This window comes from Mycteria americana, chromosome 2 (genome assembly GCF_035582795.1).
Source record: "Mycteria americana isolate JAX WOST 10 ecotype Jacksonville Zoo and Gardens chromosome 2, USCA_MyAme_1.0, whole genome shotgun sequence".
Taxonomy (NCBI): domain Eukaryota; kingdom Metazoa; phylum Chordata; class Aves; order Ciconiiformes; family Ciconiidae; genus Mycteria; species Mycteria americana.
Window position 1 is genome coordinate 15,547,904 of NC_134366.1, and position 26,109 is coordinate 15,574,012.

The window sequence follows — 26,109 nt, forward strand, 5'->3', positions numbered from 1 at the left end:
TGTTCTTTTGGGTATGCAGGCAGCACTATGGGAGTCATGGGATGACTTTCGCAGCACACGCAGTAGAGCCCACAGCATGCTCATCTGCAATACCCCACTGTGTATTTTCAGGTGCTAATTCTCTGACCAGCCTTCACAAAGAAACTTGATGAAAAGTGTATCCAGATTTTACAAAGTTTTGGGACTTAGAAATTGTTATTTCTGAAATACATTTAAATCCGAGAACAATTTTTAAATACCTTACATAAAAAGCAATAATGAATGTTCATGTTCTTCCTCCTAATTGTGTTTCCCTAATCGTGGTTCCTCAACTGCAGTCTTCCAGAACAGAGTTTGCAGAAGAGGCAAGGATTTGGTACCTAACGTAAAATCTGTGAAAACTGTGAATATTCATCGTCTCAGAAAATCAGCACATGATTCTCCCATGCTGAACACCCAAAATTATTAGATTTGAAAATACCTTCCTTCCCGTGTCTATGTTTCCAGTTCGCAACAGTTAACTCAGGACAATACTTCCTCATATAACCGAATTTTAGAAAATATGTGCTGTGTAAAGTTTGGGTAGGGTACAGATAAGGATGCTTTTCTTTAACTGCCGTCTAACTTGTGATATCTAACATGATCTTGTGCAATTAATACATTCGCACAGCATGATTAAATAGCATAATTTAATTATGCCAGCATATATCTTAACTTCTAAGAGTTGAATTTTACAAGCTTGTTGCTAATGCTACCAGTAAAAAAGAGCCTTCAGTCTTACAGAAAGGAGAGTGCCACAGATACAATGTAATGCTTGCAGGCAATAACAAGCAATCAAAAGCTGAACATTACAGCTCCCCCCCCCCAGCAAACAGAAGAGAGTTAAATCAGCAAAATGGAAAAAGAAAGGGGTTTAGGTTGAAAATAGAGAAAGTTGAAATGGTGTTTAAAATGTCTCGAAAGAGTTAATAAAACTAATTAAAAACCAGAGAAAATTATTAAGGCTTAATGAAAAGGTTGTAAGCACTGGAAATGAAACGGGCAAACACTTGATTTGAAAACAGGAAAAGGAATTATTTTTATATGAGTTTTGAGTAATTTGAACAATGGAGAAATAAATGTCTTTTTCCCAGAAAACTAGGTCTCTGTAGATACTTATACTGTATACTCTAAATGGACCATTTTTTTAGCTCTAATAAAACAGAAATACTGATGCAGAGACATTTCTGGAGAACCTCCTTCACATGCATAGGTTTTATGTAACACCTTTCACATTCACATGCTTTTAATTTTTCAGTGAAATGCTGTAGAAGCATGCATGTGTATCCTCGACATACCATTTTCCCTGTTAATTTTTCTATGTCACTTAGGCACTTCTAGAAAACCTGCCCCCAATACTTTTTAAATTTGACATGTAAATTTTCAAAGATGAAACATAAGATTCTATTCCACTTTGACAGGAACAAAGTTGGATCAGCTATATTTAGGAGCAGGTACTAGAGGGTCCTCAAGTCTGGCCAGTATTAAGGAACATATTCACAGCAGCAATCTGTAGTCATATTTAAAGTTGATACCATACATGTTTTGAAACAAGACACTTAAGGTGCAGTTTATCTGAACCAGTCTCACTAGGTTTCCGTTATAATGGAGTCTTGGATACTATTTATCCCATCCTAATGTAGAAATCTAAAATGAGGTAAATGACTTGCCTGCTTCTCTCAGTATGAAAGGGGGATCTAAAATGACGAGCTCAGCTCTTTGTAGATGCAGAATTAGCCTATTTCAGGATCTCCTTACTGCATCTTAAAAAAAATAATGTCACCATAATATTGCTCACTACTTGAAGGCAAGTGTACTGAATAACCTCTGCAGTGAATGGATGGAAGGCAGATTTCCAGAAAACATTCTGGGTGTTTATCACATTACAAACATTTTTGTATTTTGATGCTCTTTGGCTGTATCTAGTGATATAGCCAAATGTGATATGAATGTGATACAACACATCTGTGGAAAAGAACTGTTGGTGCTGAGGACTTGATATTCACACTATATGATTTTCAGAGGTTTTACTTCAGACTTTTGGTCCCGTGAACCAAATTGATCAGCTGGACTACCTGCTGATGTAATTGCCTGATTATTACATAATTTTGGACAATTTTTTTTTTTTTTACAGCTGTCCATGTGAAGACCACTGCCAAACTGAGAGCCTAAAATATTCATATTTTTTAAAATGTAAGGTCAAGTAGATGTGATACATTTTGAATATACATAGAATTAAGATATTTTGGAGTACCATAATTATGTAAACCTGATATCTACATACAATTTTACAAGATACAGAAATATGCACCATGACAATCTCTTATTCAGTATAGACTACAGAATTAGCACTCTTATGTCTTTAGAACTTGATTTTCTGTTTTCTAATGAAGTGCCTCTTTATTCAAGACATATTTAAGCTTCTTTCTGCAGAACTGAGGAACTGGACTTGACTTTTAATAAAAAAGTAGCCTAAGCAATATTTTTCCACAACCAAGGAAAAAAAGATATTTAAGAATTTGAAGTCAGTGGTTTTATACATGCACATGTAGAAATACATCTCTGGCTATCATCCAGGACTGAAGAAGTTTGTTCTGGAATTTACAAGGAGAACTGTAAAAGAATTTTCATTCACTTTTCAGAACACAACCTCACTGTACCAGCTGTATATTTCCAGTGTTGCTATTTTCAGTTGGAAAGGAAAAAAAGGAGTACTTGAATAGCATGTAAAGGAGGATACAGGTACGAAAACTCTCTTGCATAATAAGAACAACTGTGTGGCATTTCCATAATTAAACAAACAAACATGTGGGATGAAATCAAACACAGATTTCCCTCTGGCAGGAAACATACTCCAAATAACAGAAAAAAGAAATTAGAATTATAAATGTGTTTTATTTTGAGTGATGCAGCAATTATATTAGTAATTACTATAACAAATTTGGTATTCTTTCTGAGTGACAGTTAATTTTCTTATTGCCCTCCTATTCCTCACATACCTGAACTTCCTAAGAGAAAAGAAAAACAAATCGAAATAGCTAAATTTATAGTGAGCTATTTTTAAGATTTTCTGAACACAGATACCTTTTACAAAGGAAATAAAAAGCATGTACTTAAAAGTATTTTGTATGATATAATGGTACACATGCACATAAGGGAAAAATAGTAAGGAGATTATATAATAACCCAAGGAGATACTAGTTATTTCTTTGGAATCTAGTAATTGTCTCCTAAAGGATCTCTTAAGAGCAATCTTTACTCACAGGATGGATACAGTTACTAAAAAGAAAATATTTTAAGTTGTTCAAATATGTAAAAATGGGTGGGTTCAGGAGCACTAGAAGATGAAAAACAGCTTTCCAGAGGGAAGATGCAAGAAACTGCCAGAAGAAAATTCAAGTGTGAGTTTCTGTAGCACTGCACGTTAAACTAACCCACAGTTCATTTGGAGGCAGGGGAGGAGACACAGGCTTCAGGAATCAGATGTCCTTCTCCCATTCTTAGGAATTACAATAGGTAGCCTTCTGCCAAACAGCTTGCAGAACCATGGTAAATTGATAAAAAAGTTACACTTTTGCACCTAACTTTTTATGGTTTTACATGTTTTCTGATGTACATCAGAACCATTCTCTCGTCTGTCAGTCCCATAGCCTTTCTTACATGACAACTGGAGACAGCTTTAAAACATATGCTGTTGCTGTTTCTGTCTCTGGGACAAGACTCGGGGAACAGGCCCACATTTTCCTGCAAAATGGAAGAAAGCAGACTTTAGTTACTGGGAGTAAGAAGTGAGAAGAGAGTGAGTTGCGAGTGCTCTCTGAGCAGCAGATTGCTGTTTAGTCCTGACTCGGCCCAAGTCCCCAGGGTATCTGCACAATCAGGCACAGGCCATCTCTGACGCGGAAAATACGTGCGCCCAGAGCACGTGATGACTTTAAGCTACTTTGTCTCTACAGTGATTTTACTTAGTTATTTCGAGTTAAAAACTTTTTGTTGCAGTTTTCCGCCAAGGAGACAGCAAAGCCAGCGGCGGGCGCCTCGCTGCGGCAGCTGGAGCAGGCGGGCGGCCAGGGCCGGGCTCGGTCCCGGGGCGGCACCGCACCGCACCGCCGCTACACGGGGCCTTTTTCACTCGAGCAGGTGCTGGACGCGGTTTGTTCGTGGTCGGAAGCGCCCTCTGGCAGCCAGGGGCAGGCGGCCGCCTGCTCCCTCCGCACCTCCGCGGCGGGACGGGGACACCCCCACGTTCCGGGAAAACGAAAATCTCCTCAAACGAGCCCCCGCGGACCGAAACACCCCGCGCCCGAGCGAGGGACCCCGCACAGGGCTCGGCCTCCCCGGCGCCCGCGGAGCCGCACATGGGGCCGGAGGTGCGGACTATGCGGCCGTACCCCGCCGGTCCGCTGCCTGCCCGCCGGCCGCGACTCCATTTCGGGCTGCGCGGTGGCTCGGCCTCATCGCTCCAAACGGGAGGGCACCGCGCATGCGCGGAAAGCGACCCGTCACCAATGGAGGAGCAACGCGTGCGCGGGAGCCTAGTGGGACATGCGCCATGCGGCCTCGGGCCGGCCCGCTGTGGGGAATTGAGGCCGCCCGTGCTTGCCGTAGAGTGGGCTGTACCAAGCCCCGCTCCTCAGGCGGGGGGGGTGAGATCGGAAAGTGACGGTGCGCCGGGACCCGTCGGCCCCCGCCCATCCTGTCGCCGGCGGGGAGAGCCGGGGGGCGGCGGCGCGCGGCGCGCAGCGCGGCGGGTGAGGAAGCGGCGCGGCGGCAGCGCAGAGGGCGCGGGGCCGCGCCGCACCCGTCCCCGGCAGTGGCGGCGCCGGCGGAGGGGCGGGGCGCGGGGGGCGAGCGGCTTGGGTAATGGCAGCGCTGTGAGGACGGAGCGGGGCAGGGACCGCGGCCGCAGGGCAGGGAGCGAGGGAGGCCGGCGGGTGGGCGTCGCTGACTCGGGCCCCTTGCCGCCAGGTAACCCCCCTCGCCCGGCCCGGCCGGGAGCGCCGCCGGGCTGAGGGGAGGGAGCCCCGCGCTCGAGGGGGAGGCGGCGGTCCTCGTCCCCGCGCGCTGTGGGCGGCCGGGCTGGGTGCGTGTGGGGGCGCCGAGGCCCTGCCTCCCCGCCCAGGCGGGAGCGCCTCCGGCCCCCCGCCCGCCGCACCGCGGGGTCGTCCCCGCCGGGGTCTGCCGCCGCGCCGGGCCCGCCGCTGCGCCGGGCCCGCCCCGAGTGGCCGTCCCTCGGCGGCGTTCGTGTGGTAGCGCCCTCCCCCCGCGAGGGGCCGGCAGGCGGGCGCGGGCCGGGTCCTGCCCTTGCCCGGCGGGGAGGGTGTGGTGCGGCTTCTCTGGCGGGGCCGGTCATCTCCTCCGTGCGTCCTCAGCCAGTTTCGCTTTTGTTTTGGTGGTGAGGGAAGGTGGGGAGCGCGCGTCCCCTGCCCGCGGCCTGCCGGAGGGGGCCGTGGGGAGCGGGGTCGTGCCGCTGCTGCCGGGCGGGGCGGCGGTATCGGGGGCACGGGGGGGGGGTGGCAGGCACTGCTGTTTACATGTTTGACGCGGGTACTCCTGCCCTTGGCTGTTCACCCACCACTAGCTTGTAATATTATTTTTCGAGAGGGTTAAATAGGTGGAAGTTTGGGGAACGTTTTGACGCTGGCCAAAACCCTACATTTATTTGTGTGGACAAATATTCAGTATGACAGCGGTATGCTTTAAAGAATGAGGCGGTGGAAGCAACATCCTTTCATTATCCTTATGTGTAAATACGTTTCAACAACATCTGCTTACCTTAGGGCTTGTCAAACAGGTACGGTGTCCCACCCCCTCAATCGTGTAAACCCTAGGGTAACTATTCTGCTCTGCTAGAATTTTTACCATGGAGGTTACTTGCACGCGTACGGGACATTTAATACTCTGAGCTGGTGAGCTTGCGCACTGCAGACATGAAAGCCCAGCAAAGCCCTAAAACCCCAGCATCTTACAGAAGAAGTTATACTGCATTTGTTAACGTGTCTATCAAACAAGTTTAAATTCATATTGACATGAAAGCTGTAAGAAAATGCCAAATAACAGTCAGCTCGGTCTTAAACTATGTAACCCCAGAATATCTTTATCAGTACGTGGATGCATAGTGCTTTACATATTATTAGGTTTTGGTGATACTAAACACAGTGTTACTGAATATGTGTGATGTATTGTGGGGACGACTTCTTCACCCTTCCTTTCTCCCCTCAGTTTTGCTTACCTGTGAAGGAATTTTTTTTTTACCTTGGAGATACCAAGTGTGTTTCAGAGAGAGCAACCTATAATGTAACACTCAACTAAGTATAACTTCATTACCACAAGAATTTCTTAGGGTCCAAATTTTTGTGGACCATGATGATTTTTTTTTTCTTGGGGTCAGCTGAAAATACTCTTGTGTTTTCCAGAAGAATAATAATATTAGAGCTTTTAGAAGACTACCGTTTCGTGTTGTGTTGTGTTGTTTTGGTTTGGTTTTTTTCCTCCCGGAAGTGAGCTCTACTGTTGTTTACTTCTACTGAGGTTCATGTTTCTTTGAAACGTACATCAGCTTGTGTTTTTCAACTTACTTTCTTTGATGGATTTCTGTTTGTTTTGTCAGTTCTCACTGATTTTCTGTGTAGTAAGCTGCTACTGACATACATGGATTGAAGATTATTTTTATTTCCAAAAGTGTTAATAGCCATGTTGCAAATATAACAACTTAAATGTTTCTACTGAACTGAAAGGATTTATGGACCACTTACTGAGCTTTAATTCTTCTTATAAAAGTTTCCTGTTCATAAAACCTAGGATAACACTGCTTCCTTGACATTACGTAGTTGCTACCCAGTTTCTTTATGAAATCTGCAAGCAAGTGTGGGTTGGGGTAATACACTGATTACATTTTAAATAGAAGCTGTTGTGTTGCAGGTAGAGGAGAACAACCCCCTGCAGTTCCTGAATTCACGGCTTGGTTATTTAGTCAGGGTGGCATTTTGCATGCATACAGTGTAAAAGTTGCATCAGATTTTTTTTTCTCTTAAATATAGAAGCTATATATCCTGCAGTTTGAGAGAACTAATCTGCCTGAGAAAAATTAAAAGCCAGTAGCGGTTAAGGTTAGTAAGGTGGTTGTAGCATGACATTTGATTCTTTCCCTTATAGAGGTGTACCTCTTGTGCTAAAAGTCTGTTTGTCACTAGCTTTCTTTTTGTCCTTCTGACCTTCAAAATTTGGGAAGACAAGTTAAGAGTCACTTGTCCATCTATTTAAAACAAAAATAGAAGTATTCTTTCCACTTTTTAGTCTTACAATGTCATGTTTCTGAGCAGGAACTAGACTGGCTTTGTGCATGGAATGTCACACATCAGGTCCTTCCTAGATTAGGTGCATAGGACAGAGACAAATAGAAACAAAGAGGAGGCCTTCACGATTGTGTCTCTTGGGACCTCTTTTTTTTTAATTACTTTTTTCCCTAGTTTTATTTCTGTAATTTAATGTTTTTCTTTCAATAAATCTCTTCTAGTATTTTTGATATGAAATTACTAACGCAGCCTCTGTATTTTCAAGCCATGTCTTATTTGAAAGAATTCACTATTTGTCCTGTTGCACAGTGCAATAAGCTGCACAAGCTCTGCATTTAGATGTGTTTTCTTTTCGTCATCCTGATCAAAGCTTTCAGGTTTTGTGGCTTTTTAAATGTAACACCAAAAATGTCTCATGAAAGCTTGAGGTGAACATAGGCTACAAACTGGCAGTAGTAATTTCAGATACTCTGGTAATACGTTCAGTGTCTTCCTGCCCAAAATTATCTCGGATAAAGGTGAAACAGTCTTTGCATAAAGGCGAACAAACAAAAATTTAGAGGAAAGTTGTTTTCTTCATATGGCATAGTTAAATGGGCAGCTTGGTAAGGTGATGAACTTCATGAGCCGTGATGTTGTTAGATAAATTGGTGTTATGTTATAGGCTATTCACGCAACATTCATGTTCCATAATGTTAAAAATAAGGGCTTGTGAGCTTCATTTTGGAGGGTGGGGAAGCAGGGGTGGGTGTTCTTCGTGTTGCTGTATCATGGTGGTGCAACAGTGTACAAAGTTGAAATTGAAAGATTCAAAGAAAAGGTATACTTTTTAAAAATGATTGTTAAATGTTGTCTGACATGTTTAATTCTTCCACAGATTAACACTAAAGCCCCACAATGTCCTTGAAACCACGAGTAGTTGACTTTGATGAAACATGGAACAAACTTCTAACAACAATTAAAGCTGTTGTTATGTTGGATTATGTTGAAAGAGCAACGTGGAATGATCGCTTCTCGTATCCTTTAAGTGAAAGTCTAACTTAATGTGTTTGTATGATGTGTTTAGCATGGAGTAGGCTTGCGTTATATAGCAATTTCAGTGGTCTTGATCAGAAGCCCGTTGTAAGGTTGTATCTGTTATTAAGCCTGTGGGTCAGTGGATATGTTGAAAGGGATGGGAAATTCTGCATATTTGGGAAGTATTCTATGTGAAAATCAGCATGGTAATAAAAAGTAAACTGGTCTGAGTTTTACTCACTTTTAGTAGCTCTAATACTTAGCTTATGCTATAGCTGTTCACAAAAATACATGCGTTGAATTTCCCCTGTTGTGCTAATGAGTTTTTATTGTATGCTTAAGTGTGTGTGTAGCGGGGAAAACACCTAAGACAGAGAATGCTCATCTTTAAATTTGGAGGTGTGAGGGGTGGTGAGGTTGTGCTGTTTAAAGATGTCTCCCTCTTCTTCGTACTTCTAAGTGTACTGATGACTACCATATTAGACATTTCTATAGCAAGGGTTCATAAAAAAGCCTTCTTCCTTTCCCTTCACTGTTATTGCCTCTCTATTACTGACAGTTAAGCTATGCTTAAAAATAATTACTCTTTCTAGCTATGATCATATGGTCTTGCTGTTCAAGTCACAGCTGTACATATATTGTCGTAGTGAAAGGGTTGCATTTTACATGTAAAGTGGACTTGTAATTTTTTACAAGATTTAAGCTTCAGTCAACTTCTTTTAGAAGAAGTGTAACTGTTCTAACCAGTTATACTGTGTCCTGTGTCTATGCATTCATTAGGCATTATAGTGTGGTGAACAATTAGAGAATTTTAGGAAGCTTTGCAGCTGTTCTGCAGCAATTTGAGTGAGTTTGGTTTAATTATAGGGGGGAAGAATGGTTTAGACTTATTTATCGATTTGTTAATTCTTCTGGGTGAAAAACCAATCTCCTGAGAAGATGGTTACACATAGATTTTTACAACATAAGCTTATTCTGTGTGGAGGAGCTAGACTCTGAAGTCTCTCCTCTTTCTGAATGTGTTACCATTTTTCAGAACTGCTTTCCCATGTGCCTGTGTTTTGAGCATGTGCATGTGTATAAATACATAAAAGAAAAATTTAGTTGCTCATATTCGTTGTGGAGCCTTGTTCTATGGTGCAATAATCTTTAAGGAGCTCTTTCATTTTAAAAAATTGTAATTAATTTCTGGGGGCATGACTCTTCACCTTGTCTTGGAGTCAAGTTCAAATTACTCCAAAATTTACAGACTTTTTGAATTAATTAGTTATGCACTTATGTGCTGACAAATTGTGCTGTAGTCATTCTTTCTAAACGGTTTTTAAGAACTGCATAGTTCAGTCTTCAACAAGTGGTTAACTTCTGTAGCTTAAAACTCTAAACATTTAAACAAAGGCACCTAAAATAGATTTAATCTAAATAATAATTGAATGAGATGTTGGATTGATTCCTCTTGTCACACCGTTTCACTTAGAACTTCTTATGTGGAAGCCTTGTACACAAGTCTGCTGTTGATCTTCTTTTGGGATTTACTCCAGTTGATTGAACATCAGAAAGGGAACACTTATGAATAGCAGACTCAGGAAGCAGTCTTGGAAGAATCATTTGGCATGTAATTCTTAAGAACTTATTATCATCTCTTGATTATGTTCCTTGGAAAGTGGCACTATTAGTGCCTAATTTGGCACAGACCAGAGCCTTTTGGCTTTTTCTCTATGGCTGAACGGCCTGAGGAGCTTGTGTGACTTGTAACTTCTAGCTTAAATGTTGATTGTTTAGTACTTCTGCTACCGTTAACCAAACTGTATGTTTTAACACAAACTGCTTACTGAGTATTCAACAACTAGATGAAACTGGTAGTTCTATACAGCTGATGTGAAAGCTTTTTCCAGGTTTTAAATATATAAAGAAAACTAAAGTATTAATGATATAGTTTAGGAAGATGTGGCATTTAAAAAACACATCTTCTTGTTGTTTGTTAGTTTTTTTATTCTTTGTTAAATTCAATTTAATTGGAGTAATGTGTTTCTAAACATCTACAGGGAATTTAAAGGAAATGTCATATTAACTTTTTCTTGCTGCTTAATAAGCACAATAAAAAGTGACAAATGATTTGAACTATGTCTTAATGAAATTCATACAGGTTATTTAATTGATTATAGTACCACTTGATCTTTGTAGTCTCTCTATAGTTGAAACAATGTGGAAACAAAGGATAAGATACAGCAAAGAAGCATTATTTCAGACTGCAGCAGTGTATTCTAAGAAGTGTTTGCTTTCTCTTGTGCTGCTTGCGACAGCTGAGATCAAATAGTGCACGTAGACTAACAGTATTTTAGGGGTGAGAGGCTTGTACTGTGCATATTCCACTTCTAGAACTGATTTTTGCCTCACTACTTCCCCAGAACTTGTTTGTCTTGAATATAATGTTTTCTTTGTAACTCTGATGGTAATTTTATTGTTAAACATATGTTATCTTTAAATATAGCTTATCTCAAACTTGAAATGCTAGAACGGCTATGAGGTGGGAACCACAACTGTGTAAGAGTTAAAATCTTCTGGAAAAGATCACTTGAAAGACCATATGTCACTTTATTTAAACTGTGAGTCATCTTGAGCCACCTTTGGCCTTCAGATTTCCTTTCAGGTTCTCTGTAGAAAGAAATGTTTCTGGAGTAATTTCATTGTCTGGTAAATGAGTGACAGTTATGTCTTTCTATTTGAGATATTATTTACAATAATTTGGTTATTATAAATGCTTTGTATAACTTTTAAGGCTTTGCTTCTGTCTGTTCAGTAGGCTAGAGAGTGCTCTTTAAGAGGCTGATTAAGCTTGATTAGAGAGCGGTAGTTCATCTGTACCTTGATAGCTACCTTTTAGCAGTAGAACTATTTTGGATGGGTAGAACATCAGGATCTTCCTGTTGTTGTCTTGGATTTTCCACCAACCAAGTAAATAGGATGAACAGTACGCAGGGAGGAAGGTAGCCATACTGCAAACACAATTATTTTAAAAGTATGCAACATGGCCACCTGCTCTTTTCCATTTTTCTGCATGTTTGTTTTCCCTCCTCTAATCCCCCATTTTACAAGGATCCTATGATGAACCAGAAACTTATAAACATGTATCTTTAACATAAGAACCAACCCAAAGAGCAGGAAGAGTAAATAAAGTTCATATGATGATGATTCTTTCTGAGTGTGAGTCCTCAAGTGCTGTATGAATTTTGATTCTGTTACAGAGGAAGACCAACAATCAGAAATTTTCCAAGAGCGCTACTTTGGTCTTCTGGAGAAGATCTATTAAAACCTGTCTGCTAATATGTGGTCTTAACTAGGTGCTTTTTTAACCCTGAGGACAATATTTGCGAGCTTTTATGGTCTTGGATACGGTATTTTCTTGTTGATGGTAATTTTTTGTTTGTTTGTTTGGAATTGCTTCAGTTTCCCGTTGCTGGGTAATGCCCCTCAAATAGCAGCTACTCGAGCACTTAAGTCACACAAGGATTTTGATGTTCTTGTTCTCAACACAGAGTGAAGGCCCCTAAGCAGCAGCTTGGCTTCAGCTTCCTTTGACCTTTTTCACCCTGCAAAACTATGTGCTGAACTGGAAGGACAGATGGCTTTTGCCATTAAAGATAAATTATTGAACAGTAAAGGCTTCTTCCTGATCTTCTAAGGGACAGCAGCACAGAAAAAATGCGCTTTAAGTTTATGGAATAAAATACGAGTGATGATTAATGATTAATCTCCCCTCAAAATGTTAATTTTTTGGGTTTTTTTGTTAAGAGATTCACAACGTTTTGAACACTACACTTAAATTTGGGTTCTGGACTGAAAGATATAGTTAGATGAATAAACTAGTACAAACTGAGCAAGAATGTGAACTTTCTGTAGCAAAGCTACTCTGTAATGTGTTTTTGAGACTCCTGGTAGCTCTTTTTTGTAGAAATCCAGAGAAACTTAGTATGCAGCAAGTAGAATTTGGCGTTCGTTTTTATCATTTGGTTGATACAGGAAAACGTGAGATGTGCCTGTGGAAGTGCTTCTGTGATTAAACTGTTAGTTTAATTTCAGCAGGTATGCAAACCGAGTGTCATATGTCAAGGAAGAATACTATATTCAGCTTTCTTCATTTGCAAGAAAATTTGATGGTTTTCTAGAATAAGGAAAGGCATGTTTGGAAGATGTGTGTTTTCATGAAGGAGTACAGATACTATTTTCATTCTTAAATAGGTTTATTACAACTAAAACTTGTTTACAACAGACAGGTCATCTGGACTCCTAACTGAAGCCTGGGGCACAGAGGCTAGATAAATTCAGAGATATTTGTTTGCTGCTTTCTTTAGATAAGCTGCCATTATTATTTTCTTGTGCTGTTGTGGTAAAGACTGCCTGTTTCCTCTAACTTCAAAGTAAGTAATTCTTGTAGCAGAGATCCATAACAGTTTTGGTGATTCAGATAGCGTAGTTGTGGATCTAAAGAGAAAAGTCATGTCCCCTTTGCTTGTGAGTAGCTTACAAAGATTTCTAATTCTGGAATTTACTTTCTCAGAAGTATCTTATTTGCATAGTGAAGAGGCTTGCGATCTGAATGATATTGAGGATGCATTCAACTACGGACCATCCTTAGACTAACAAAATTTGTTTAGGGGTGGGAGGGGAATGTGTAAAAAAACCCCACTTGTTCTTTACAATCTGTTTAAGAAAACCTTTCATTCTTCACTACTAATTTAATAGTTTGTTTTGATATTTTATTGGTCATAACTTTGTAAGTTGGTGTAATGTAATGCTAGGTACTGTTACAAAGTGGTGAATATTGCCTGTTTTGTTTGTTGCAGTTTCCATTTAATGCTCCTTGCCATTCCAAGGAGAAGTCTGATAAAGATGATCTGTATGGATGAAATAACTGTACTTGAGAATAGACCCTGATTAGGCTCTCCGAGATTCCAGTTGCCAAATAAAGGCTTTTTCCATTTAGTTGTCCTGCATCAGTGTCTTCTCTGTTTTGAGTAGTACTTCTATATAAAAAATGAAACATGTTTTTGGGAAAAACTGTGTGATGAAAGCTTGAGGCTGTTCTGTAGACTAAGCAGGTGGCTTGTCAACTGTCCTTATGTCTTCTACCTCCTTTTACACAGGCATGTGCTTTTTTAAGGTAGACTAGAGGAAAGCTGATCTTTTGTCTTCTCTTAATAAAGAACTTACCTTAAAAAGTAATCTATACTAAATCATTATTTCTAGCATGGCTGGTTTTATAAAACGACTAGACTTAGTGGATAGGCATTATGTTTTTAAATAATTTTTGCAGAACTAGTTTATTTCCCACAGTTGTTCACCCAAAGCTTGATTTAATCCTTGCTTGACTTTTCTGAAAGCAAAGTTCTTAATCATAAATTCTATTCTGACAAATTATCAAGTGACTTTTTTTAAACTTGGTATAAACCTTACAAACAAAAGGTGTAGCTCTGCAAGGTACTTCAGGGACAAAACCACCTTAAGGGGTTTAACTGTTTGCTGCTGCCCATTTAAGTGAGCAAGTATAACTGTTTTGTGTGGCTGTGATCTAAACAGGATTACTGAAATGTAATAATGGTTAAAAATAAAACAATGTTTTTGCATCCACACCACCATTGTGATGACTTGATTTCCAGTGTCCCACAAAATTTTTTTATCTGTGGAGTTGCAGGGAATATGCAAGGGCAGTAAATTGTTTTGGACTTGGGGAGGAAAACTTGAAGTTGGCTTCACTTCATGTTTGCTCTGCTCTGTAGTTGGCTAATCACATTCTTAACCTAATTAGTGCTTCTTTCCGTTATCTGAAAAGAGTCTCAATTGCACTTTGGTTGCAGATACAGAGGAAGAATTTTGGATGAAATTTCACTTTGAGATAATCATATTTGCCATCTGTGAATAATATAAGTGGTAGAAGCCCTGTTAGCGTGAGGCTACCAGAAGTTCCAGGATCTTAGCTCTATCATTCCCTCACCTTCCACTACTTAAAATTTATTATTGATGCTGAAAACTTAGATTCTTCACAAACCAGGACTTACACTAATTTCAGAAAATGACCCATTTTATCTTTTGTGCTCAACTGAAAAAAAAAATCTAAAATGTGTGTGTGAGGAAAAAAAGGTTCTGTAAATCTTAAATTTTGTTGATAAGTTTTCACACTAAGTAGATACAAACCTTGACTCTGAGCCCAGAGACATTTATGCTTTGTGTGTGGCCTATCCTGAACCTCTTGGAGAGAGACTTTATACTGAGACTAAAATTTTTTTGGAAAATCACGTACGCCATTTGCACAAGGTAACCTATAGAGTTACTGATGTACATGTAGGTATTCTTTGTCCTTTTTTGACTTTAGGGAGGGGTTTTGTTTGTTTTGTGTGTATGAAGGTATGCAGATTTTATGAGACTAAATCACAGATGACAGAGTTCCAGAGATAGAATATATATCTATCTGATATATGCAACACATATATGATGCAACACTATGTAGACAGATTATAGATGTCTGTCTATATGCAACACAAAAGAAAGAACTTTCTTTTTTAAGCCAACACTTATGGTTTATATAAAATATTCATTGTTGGCTTGAAAATTAAGTTCTTTTCTGTTGAATGATTATAATCAAACGAGTTACAGAAATGTCTTCATTTTCCAAATGTGCTATAGTTTGTCATTAGTCTTCTGTTACAGTGTAAAAGTGTCTACTCTAGTGTCTTGCAAACTGATTGTATATATTCTACTAAAGAAAACTTGTGAAATTTGTGGGAAATAAAATAACAAATATGTGGGAAATAAAATAACAAAAATGCTTGAGAGGGGAGGGAGTAATGACAAATTATTTATTATGGCAAATAACAATACTTGTATACCTATATAGTTGTGAATTAACTTCTGCCTCATCAGCTAAGACACTTAATTTCAACAGAATCATGATTCATCATGTTGAATATATAGGATGGATGAACAGTGTCTCCTTGTATTTCAGTAAAAAAAGAAGTAGATTTAAATAATATGTCCACCTGTCTTTGGTGTCTGTATAGGGAATGAAGAATTGCAGATTCTGGATAGTACTGCTAAATGGCTTGATGCTATTTTTTTGAGCTTAGGTACCTGTGTATTTGACAAGATAGACTGGGTATCTTAATGGGTAGTTCCACTGGTTGCAGAGAGGATACCTCTGACACTTCGGTAGACTAAATCAGTTCACTAAACTGGCAGACAGCTTGGCCAAAAAAGTTCTTCATTTATTTAGTGAGCGGAATGAGCTCACTTAGGATGATCAGGCAGGTGCCAGCACAGTAGAAGCTGTGGGAAGCAGTGGAAAGCATACATCCATTTTTAAAATTGGCTATCCACCATTTGTCTTGGAAATAATGTTGGAAAACCTTTGCAAAATTCATACTGCAGAGGAGACCACTCTTGATTCTATTTTGTCTACTAGCTTTCCTCTTTTACATTATTTTTGCATAGGCTTCTTTGCTGCTTGAGCCAGAGTTTAAAATTACATACTCTAGAGAGAATCATAGTTGAATTCCTAGGATCTCATCCTCCTTCACAACTCATACTAATTTGTTTAAATTGTTGAACTTATTCCTTTGACGTATGAATATATTTTGAGAAGTTAAGTACATCAGCAACTTCTTAGGTGGTGATTCACATAAATTCCAAAAGATTTGGGCCTAGATTTACAGACTTAAGACATGTTATAAGTTTGCGCATATCTGTGCTTTATTAAACTTGTTTTATTGCAGGATTCTTGGTAAGTATAAGGGCTTGTCTAACCAGTAAGGCATACCGATTTTAAGTGGTTATAGTTAGGCAACTCCTCCAGTGTGCATGTGGCTGCATGAATTTAAAATTGATCTGTGTCAGTGAGGGAATAGTTAGTTATCCCATGTGAGTTATCCCAGTGAGTTATCCCATCAGTACGATGTGAGAATATGAACCATGCTTATTGAAGCAAGTACTTCTGTAAAGACGAATAGAAAATAATACATTATAGAGATTGTTCTTTTTAAATGCAAAATAAAACAACTTCAGGCGTTGTAGCTGGCTTACCAAAACTTTGTTGTATGAAGATTTGCTAGTTTTCTGGTCATTGCAACAATGTTATTTTTAGACTGGTTAAAGCTTAGGTGTGCTCTTAATTTTGAATCTGTGATTGTTATTCCAAAATAATAATCCTGTTACAACTTTCTACGTATGTATGCTATGTTCGTACTAATTTTAGCGGGCTGTGTGTGTGTCTTCCTTCACAGAGAGTTCTGGAAGCTGAAGAACAAGTACTGGTTATGTATCACAGATACTGGGAAGAGTATAGCAAAGGGGCAGACTATATGGACTGTTTATACAGGTAAGCTTTGCAAATGAGTTGTTAAACTTTTGAAATTATTACAGCGATCTGCAGCTTAAGTCCAAGAATGTTGCTTAAAGAGAGCAATAGCTGGATATGCCCCAGATCAGTTTTGGAGAGCATATAGTTATGGTAGCAGAACATGAGAAAAAAGGAATAATGCTCCAACAGGTTTTTCTGTATGCTGCTCCTTACCACTGAAGTAATTATACAAGGTGATTCTTACTATTCTTTCATTACTAATATATTCTACCTCTGTTGTTTCTCATGTTGCAGTGCCAAATATGTTGGTGCTAATCAACCCTGCAGTGAAGTAGCTCATAATCCTAGGTGTTCTTCTACAAGGATGGCATTGGTACTGAAGTGTCCATTTGAACCAGCATAGTTTGTTTCAAAGCTTAGCCATGTACCTTAGGAAAAACACAGCTCTCCCTTCTACAAGAACTTTTCAGACAAGGCTATATGCTCTTTGGGTCCTTTCTTTTCAGGTGAATGTTTGAACTGCAGGGGTTGGAGAGGGAGTGAAAATTTCTCCTTGTTTCTTTTCTGAGAACTTCAGAAACTAATAGACTGTATACAGGCAATCAATTTTGCAGGTTTTTTCAGTAGATTACAGTCAAGTCTACAAATAAAACCGCAACTAACCCCTGTTACTTTTGTACTTCTACTGTTTCCTGAATTGCGAGTGTGTTTCGTTGCTACTAGTGATACATTAAGCATATAAAACTCACCCATTCATGAGCTCCTAGAATTATAACTATATTGAGATGGCTTTGGATTTACTAGGATTTGGATTTTAATTCCACTCTGACTTTAGGTTGAACATTCTAGTGTCCATCATGCATGTGATACCCAGCAGGTAAATATAACTTATGAGGCACTATTAATATTGTACTTATTTGATGGTATGATGTGACGATTTACAAAGGATTTCAAGACCTTTACTATTATGTTAGGAGATGTATGTATGGTCTTGTAGAATCTATTAATTATTGTTAGCAAACTGGGATCAAATGTGATGGAGTCTGTGCTGGCCTCACAAACTTTAGTTCTATAAAGTGTCACTGACTTAACTGGAGACCTGGGGGGGGGGATCCTATTTAATGTGTATGAATCTCACTAATTCTGCTTTGTGTAACAGTTTTTCTGAGCGCTTAAGTGCTTCTGGTCCTAAACCAACAAGTTAAAATACTTCTCCAGCAGCGTGAACCTGATTTCTTGTTTTATTTTTAAACAAGCTAGGGCATTTTTTTCCAGAAGGTTATTATGCGCACAAACCAACCTGTACATATATATAAGCTCAGTAGAGTGATATTCACATATCAGTGAAGCCAGGTTCTCAAACTCTGAAGTTATTTATTTCATGCCACCTCTGCCCATTCTAACTCTTCTTCTTGCTTTGCATATGGTGTTTTGGTCCAGAAAATGTACTTGTTAGGTGTTCTGTTGGAAATAATTTTACCTCAAAGTTATATCTGCTTTCTTTGTGTTGAAATTCTGAGTTTTGTCATATACTATCTTTTAAAAGTCTCTAAAGGGTATGACTTTGTGACAGTATGATTTTTCTCTTCAATAATAAAAAAAAAGGACATTGTAATGGGAACTAAAAGACCCTTTCACATGAAGGCAAGAAATAATTCAGTGCTTGATTAGTAGAGTCATAACGACTTTCATGCACTGGAAACACTTCATTAAGTTATGTCACTTTTTCTTTTTTGAGAGAAAGTTTTGGCTGAAAGTACTTCTGAAGACCATAAGGAGATAATCTGGTTTTTATAAAGCAGTCGGAGTTCTTTTTTGAGAGCACACCTGCTCTCAAAAAAGTACCATAAATTAGTTGACTCTGTTGTATCCCAGAATCTGATTTGTATAGTTTTTCCAGCAGTGAAAACTGATTAATTTTTACAGCTAATAATCTTAATGTTAGTTTTAAATAGATTCCTTTAAAATTTAAATAGGCTCACATCTCTGTTTCTTAAACCGTTTACCCTGATAGGTAATATTTGAAATACTACTAAAATGTAAGACACTTTACTTTTGAGAAAAATTTGTAAAATGTGAGACCAATCATGTGACTGGAAATGCAGTCAAATGTTTTCTTTCTTTGGTGTTGGTATTGGATTGTTTTTGTCACCCACCCCCTGGGTACATTTTGCTAGGCGAACAAATTTGGATTCAGTTTGAAGACTAAAATCCCATACATGCTTGACTAAACCAAGATGATAAAACTGGTGGAATAAGGAACACTTGATGTTAAACAAACTTCTTCAGTTGTTTTTGTTAGTTCTGATGATAAACATAATAGATAAAAATAATGCTGGACTTTGGGGCTTATCAGTGTCTTGGTGTTTTCACAGGTAATCGTACTTGTAAAAAATCTGTTTTGTGTACCTTTATTTCAAGTAACCAGAGGGTTTTCTTATCCAGCAAATTGAAATTAATTTAAATGATTTAAAAGGAAAAAAAAAAAAGCTGAAGCTTTAAAATCTCATAATAAAATCCTGAAAACTAAACACACGTAGTGCAGCTTTTGCATTGTTCAGTTTTGTCTTTTTTTTAAAACAGTTGTAATAATACTAGCATACTAATATATAGTAATTTTTAGTTCTTTAGGCTAATCTTAGTTCTCTTTCTTTTTGTAATTTTATGAGAGACATCTTCCTTCCCATTCAGGATTAAACTTTAGCCAGTTTTGTTGTGATAGGAGTAATTTGTATTCTGATTCTAAGCATAATATCACAGTAACCTGTAACACAATTGAAACTGATATTAGTTCCAGTCCCCTTCTCATTTTTTAAGCTTTAAGAAGCTGCTGCTCCTAATCTTGCTTACTAATTATGTAACTTAATAAATATGGGGAAGATTTAAGCAAACAAGAAGTTCAAATGTTGATGGGAACCTAACATTAATGATATTTTTCTATTGAAACTTCTTCCGCTGAAGGAACTGCCTTCATTTTAGGCTATAGCATTTGGTAGCCCTGGGAGGTTTAGTTCCACATCAGATACTTATTTTTAGTGTCATCATTTTGATATGGTTCTTGGATTCATAAAATTTTAGTGTCTGCAGTTCTTTGTCATAATGAAATGGCTTTCATTTATTAGCTAATCCTCAAATTGTGGTAGATGACTTCAACCCTATTTTACAAATCCGTAAACCAGTGAATACTTTGTCTGTGCTTACGAGTGAATCAGAACAGATACAGGATTATGAAAATTTCCAGTGTTGAGCACTTGTATGTGTACACTGCTAGACATGTTAAAGCATTCTGCTTGTATAAAGCACAGTCGTTCAGCTGCTTTTCGTATAGCTCTTGTGAAGTCACCATTGCATGTAATCACTGGAACGTTTTTAAAAAAAAAAAAAAGGTGTGAACAAACTTCTGAAGGTCATCCATTTCAACCTTATGCTCAGAGTGGGGCTAGCTTCAAAGTTAAACCAGGTTAAGGTTTTCTTGAGTCAAATTCTGAGCTCCTTCAAGGACAGAGATTTTTGCCACCTTTGAGCAGGCTGTTTTAATGCTTGATTACTCTCATTCTAAAAAGTTTTCCTGTACGTCTGTCTGGAATTTGTCATGCTACAACTTGTGTTTGTTGCTTCTTATGTTTTCTTTGTGCTCCTCTGAGAAGAGCTTATCCTCATCTCGTGTATGTCTCATGCTCTGCACGCTAGCTATTTCAGTGGGCTTTCTCTGTGCTCTTCCATTTGTCCAGATTTGTTATATTTGGGTACTCAAAACTGGTTGTAAAATTCCATGTATGTCCTCATAAGTGCTGAGGGAACAAGAACCTCCCTCAACTTGCTGATACATTCTTGCTAACGCAGCCACGGAGGTAGTTGGTTTGCTGTCGGCTCCGCAAGACAAATGGCTGACTTAGTATCCACCCATAAGGAAAACTGTTCATAACTGGTCCCCGGATAGATTTAGCACCGCTGACCATATGAATGCACGTGAAAATTATTGAAAACATTAATACAACTGCTAATTCCTATTATACAGTAATGTACCTGTTTATAACTTTGTCATATGGTTGCATATGCATTCTGTATCTTGCAAAGCAATTTAATTGTGCAAATGGTAGGTTGAAGAAAATATTGAAAAACTAACTGTAATAATTATTCCTAGCTAATTAGTTACATTTTCTTAATTGCCTTCTATATGTCAGAAGAGTGAATGATATTGCCGCATAGGATCTTTATCCATTTCTCTGTCCATGAGCACTTGCAGTGACCTGTGAAAATCGTTAGCAGGGCAGTGCAAATTTCTGAAAGCAATTTCCTCAGCACTTGGTCAGGTTTACACAGTTCTAGCAAAACTGTATACTCTTCTGCTAGGCTTGTGTGCCATTTTGGGGATCAGTATAGCAGTCTGACTATGTGTGTAGAAGGGGGGCAGGGGCGGGGGGGGAATGGTTACTTTAAAGTTTCTTCTTTATCTTTGGAGAGCTTTTAGAGGAGGAAAAAATCTGAATAGAGGGCGTCTACCCTTTTTGCTTAATATGGTACTTCTAGAAATATATATAATCATGTATGTTGTTTTGTGGTGTCATATCATGGATGGACAAAGACTTAAAGGAGATAAATTCTTTTGGGTTTATCATGGAGAACATAAGAAAATAACCAGGAGCTGACTTGAGACAGGTACGCTCTTAGGTTTATTACATTCAAGCTAAATTTCACATGCCTGTTTCGCCAACACTAATATTTGTTTCTTATCCAGGAGTAATTCAAACTATGAAAAACAAATAAAACATTAAAAGGAAAAAATATACTTCTAATCCTTCTGACAAGGCTTTGCAAAGTGTGTCTCCCCAAGGACACTGGGGGCTATTGAGGTGTGGAAACATTGCTTTGGGAATGTGGTCACTGTGTCTAGAATAGTAATCTGTGGTTAGTGTATTGTCCTTGGTTGATCTAAAAGTACCAAATTCATGAAAGTTACCAGGTAACCTGTCCCAATAATTAGCTACCCTTCTAATTGTTAAATTAGGTTTTGTAGTTTATTTTTTTTCCTAAGTTCCTTGTAAAAGAACTTACCCTTTTATTTTGCTGAATTACCAAGTCCTTTATATCTGAAAAATTTGCCCATAAAAATATTCATGTACCAAGCGTTTTCCTGATATTGTTAATTTAGATGGAACACTGTCTTTCAGTATTCCACTGTAAAGTAGGTATTTGTTTTGAATGAGTTTTAACACTCTTCTAAATTCCAAACTTTTAAACCTCTTTCTGGTGTGGAAGCTTGGTGGGTGTGTTTTGAGGTTTGGGTACCAAAAGTTATATTGCTTTGCTAATGCTGTGAGTGGAAACAAACCTCAATCTTCTCATCTTGTTTGCCATTTTCCTCATCAGACAGTAAACCATAAGCCTGCACAGGTGCACTCTCAAGTAATTGGGCCTGAGCTGTGTGATCAGGTATTTAAAATTTTCACCTGAAAGTTTTATCTCAATAATAGCAAGAGTCTGTGGGTATTATTTCTGGTATTTTCAATTCATGCCCAATCCTTGTCTCCACAGTAGGTTAGAGATGAACCTTATGGATTGTCTTATGAAAGTAAGAAATACAGATGAAGTATTTGAAGTCATTAGTCAAGGTGAAAAATGGTCTATGACTTAAGTGGAGAAGTTGATTTGAGATTATACCGTTTGCACATCCTTTGCAGTTATTTGCTTGTGCTTGCACTTGGTTCTGGAAGTTGATGGTAAAAGCAGGGGAAGGGGAGAGGAAATGTGGACAAATGTTGGTTTTGAGGCAGAGTGTGGTGAAGCTCTTGCCACAAGTGGTTCTGCCTGCCCGCTTCTTGCCACCCAGTTTTTGCTTGAATCGGGTAGATCTTTTCAGGGGTACCTGATCTAGGTAAACTTGTTTATTTACTTCTGGCTACATTAGTTTTAAGATGGATCAGTTGCCTGATCTGGATTTGTTGAGAAGGCATGTGCTGATGGAAGAGAGAGGGTGTGAATGAGGAGAGCATAGAGCTTTCCTTTTTAGCAAGCTTAACAGGAAAAAGCAGCATGGCAGTTGCTGCCTTTGTTCACGTGGGGGGGCAGGAAGTATCATCAAGCAGCATGCCTGCTTAAGGCTTGTGTTCCAACTATTCTGGATGTCCACACAAGTTTTATATCAGATGGCGGGCCTGTAGCCTTCTACACAGACCTGCATTTACAATTTATGATTGTTATTGATGGTAGCAGAGCAGTTTACAGTACTCTGTAAGACTCTGGAGTCTGAAAGTAGGTGAGGCCGCTGTATTCCAGTTTGTCACCACTGCCCTATCACAGGTCTTCTTTCTTTGGACTCTGTGGTGTCCTAAATTCTTTCAAGTTCACAGGTTTCCATAGTGTGTTCCTCCTTTTCTTCTTTGCTTGTCATTTGCCTTCCTGCCCAAAGTGTTCAGACATGACTAGTCTGGTGCAGCCTCCGAAGCCTGAATCTCTTAAAGCGCTTCAGTAATCTGGCTCTCTTCAGTGTCTGAAACTGGGCGTCTCAAAACTGCTAGTTGGATTGAAATTAAAAAAAAAAAAATTCTCAGTTACCTCATGTAACTAACAGAACAAATATTATAAGTGTAGTTATAAAAGATATTAGAAATTTTTTCCCAGCTATCTGTGAAAGAGAAGGAGAATGGTTCAGTTTAAAAATGTTATTTTATTTCTTTTAAGGGAATACTGAGAATTGAGGGACATTTTATCAGGTCTTGTGCAGAAATAATTTTCTCTTCTTTATAAAAAATAAGCATACAATAGTAAATACTTAATACTAAAATTAAAAAAAGCATTTGTAACACTTCTTCTTTAACTGTTAATTGAAATAATTTCTGTAAATTCTTCTCTTATCTTTAAAATTTGTAATACAGCTGTTTGATAGTTACCATGGCCTGAGTAAGGGATCAAACTGACAAAAATTGGCCCTGTAAAAATTGATGCTATTTTTGTGGTTTAGTCTGAGACAAATGCAAAATAATGAACAGTACAGGTAGAAGAAAATAGATTTTACTTAGAAATATCTGATACTCAGGAACATTTTTCTATCATTAAAAATAAGTAAATTATCACTCTAATACTAGTCAACTGCTCAGAATTTGGCAGTTATTTTGCATATGCATGTATGAGTAATATGGCAGTGTATGTTGAAAGGTTGGATTCTTACACAAGTATATTGCACACCAAGAAAATGCTGACAGTGATATATCAGGCTACTATTTGATATCTCAATAACACTGTGCTGTTTTGATGTGATGTAAGATCTTTTAAATGGAAGTCATTTGTGTTTTAAGAATTTCCTACAGATAGCAGTGGCATTGGTTAAAAGAGGCTGTCTTTTGTGATGTGGAAGACATTCCACAATTCCAAATTTATTTAAAAAAACCAATAGCTTAACTTTTGCCTGTTTTGATTGGAGTATCTTTTTTTCTATAGGTACCTCAACACACAGTTTATTAAGAAGAACAAATTGACTGAAGCTGATCTTCAGTATGGTTATGGAGGGGTGGATATGAATGAACCATTGATGGAAATAGGAGAGGTAAGTATCTCTGAAAGTGGGAGTGGATATAAACTATATTCAGAAGAACTACAAGTTCAGCTTTGTCCTTGTAAATTTTGACTTTTCTGTGTCACAGAATCGGAATAGTTAAATAGATGTAAGCACTGAACCCTTTGCAAAATGAGATTGCAGTTTTGATGTAGAAAAATAGTCACCTAAGGAAAAAAATAAGCAAATATTGGAGAACTTAAGTTTAAAATGTGATAATAGATACCACTTTGCAAAAAAAACCCCTTCGGTTTATTAAATGACACTACTATCTAGAAAATATTTTGAAGAAGCAGTACTTTTGTTTTTTGAACCCTGGAAATACTACTTTTAGGCTTCTATTTCTTGATGTCACAGAGTGTAACAGCTTTTTTTGAGACTAGTCTTCTGCAATACTGTACATCTTATTTTCTAATGCAGGCTGTTTTGTGCTTCTGTTGTAGCAACTCAGAGATTTTGGGGAAAAAAGTAGACATTCTATGCACAAAAGTATCATGTAGGGAGGGCTTATCTTTCAAAAAAAAAAAAAAGTAATTTGGGGTAAACACAAGGGTGTTAACACAGTTACCGATATAAGTTGGAGAGGCTAAGACTCATTTTTAAATACCTATAAAATGAAAAAAAAATTGTCAGCAGTGGGACTATGTTCTGAGGTACCACCATGTGCACTTCAGCTATGCAGAAATGAAGTATACATCGTTTCTGCATTTCATCGCTACTGTTACCATGAAATATAAGAAAGTGAAAGACAATTTTACAGTAAAAAAATTCTTCCAAATTTTTCAAATCGAAGTGTTTCAGTACGTCTTTAAGAAGATTTTGAAAACACCTTTTCAGTCTGAATCAGAACAAAAACACAATCCTGAATACAGTTGAATAGAAACTTTTCTTTTGAATGCTTGTCTGTGTATCTGTTTGCTTTGTGTATGTATGTATACACACTGCTAGCTGCAGAATTCATTTTATTCTGTCATCATCTGTAGTGGTGTCTTGTTTTTTTCTTTTCCTCTCTACATTTGCCTTTTTCTCTAAAAGGGAAGCAAATGGTTCTTCTCTTTTGGTTTGGAAAGCTAGAGAAAACACTTTTTTTTCTTACCATCAGAAATTGACCTGTCAGTGGTTACTGTTCTAGCTCTTGGATTTCATTGTTTTAAGTAGGAGATTTCTGCTGCCTTTAATAAGGAGTAAGGAGAGATTGTGGTGCAGGAAGAAGCATCTTCTGTGCTTCTGACCCAGCTATCCAGCTGATGAAGATAGCACTGCCAGTTGAAATTGCTGATCCTCTGACAGGTTGGGGGGTAGGCTGAAAAAAATACCAGAAACATGATATACTTTAAGTCAAGGCAATTCAGGAAAGAAAATTCTTCTTTTGTGCTGTGCTGTCTGCAAGGCTTGCTATTCGGTGGCATCTGTAAAGGCTTATCAGAGCTTGGAAGTGCATATTGCTGTGCTGTTTGTGGTGTCTTCAAAATGACGTAAATGTTATTCCTTATTTCCTCAGACTGAGATTTAGCTGAGTATGTTCCCACAATTGTCAGAGGTAGTCCTTAGCTCTGTGCAAGTGACTGTTAGTTCAGCTGCTTTGGGGGCTGGGAATTGTTCTGGGCTTTTTCCTGAGGCTGGGTGATGCTGATATATTAATGAATTCTCCCCCGGTTTCAGTGTGCAACTCCATTCTGAGGTATCACCCAAAGGATGGTAGTGGCAACTTTTGTCCATAGCTTTCTGCCCTAGGATACGTTTACCAAAGAAAAACAAACAGCAGACCTGATAATTCAGCTTTTTTTGAGTATTCAGTTTTCCTTGTGTTTATGGAATCGTAGATGGGGTGGAAGGACAATGATGCACACTTTTCTTCGAGCTTCCCGGCAGTTGTTCGT

At 38.5% G+C, this 26,109-nt stretch overlaps 1 protein-coding gene across 10 annotated transcripts in view; it reads left to right on the plus strand.

Annotated features, from left to right (window-relative positions):
- The first annotated feature begins 3,857 nt into the window (after positions 1-3,857).
- Positions 3,858-26,109, plus strand: part of CUL2 (cullin 2) — a 54,957-nt gene continuing 32,705 nt past the window's right edge. For 3 of the 10 annotated variants that reach the window (XM_075492467.1, XM_075492477.1, XM_075492475.1), the window contains exons 1-5: positions 4,863-4,986; positions 8,191-8,329; positions 14,537-14,666; positions 16,601-16,695; positions 24,115-24,220. In XM_075492467.1, coding sequence (XP_075348582.1) covers positions 8,211-8,329; positions 14,537-14,666; positions 16,601-16,695; positions 24,115-24,220 — 450 coding nt within the window. In that variant the 5' untranslated portion in view covers positions 4,863-4,986; positions 8,191-8,210. Of the gene's footprint in view, positions 3,944-4,137; positions 4,159-4,572; positions 4,770-4,859; positions 4,987-5,647; positions 5,813-8,190; positions 8,330-14,536; positions 14,667-16,600; positions 16,696-24,114; positions 24,221-26,109 lie in introns of those variants that run through there. The other 7 variants (XM_075492473.1, XM_075492476.1, XM_075492470.1 and 4 more) reach the window with 6 other exon arrangements.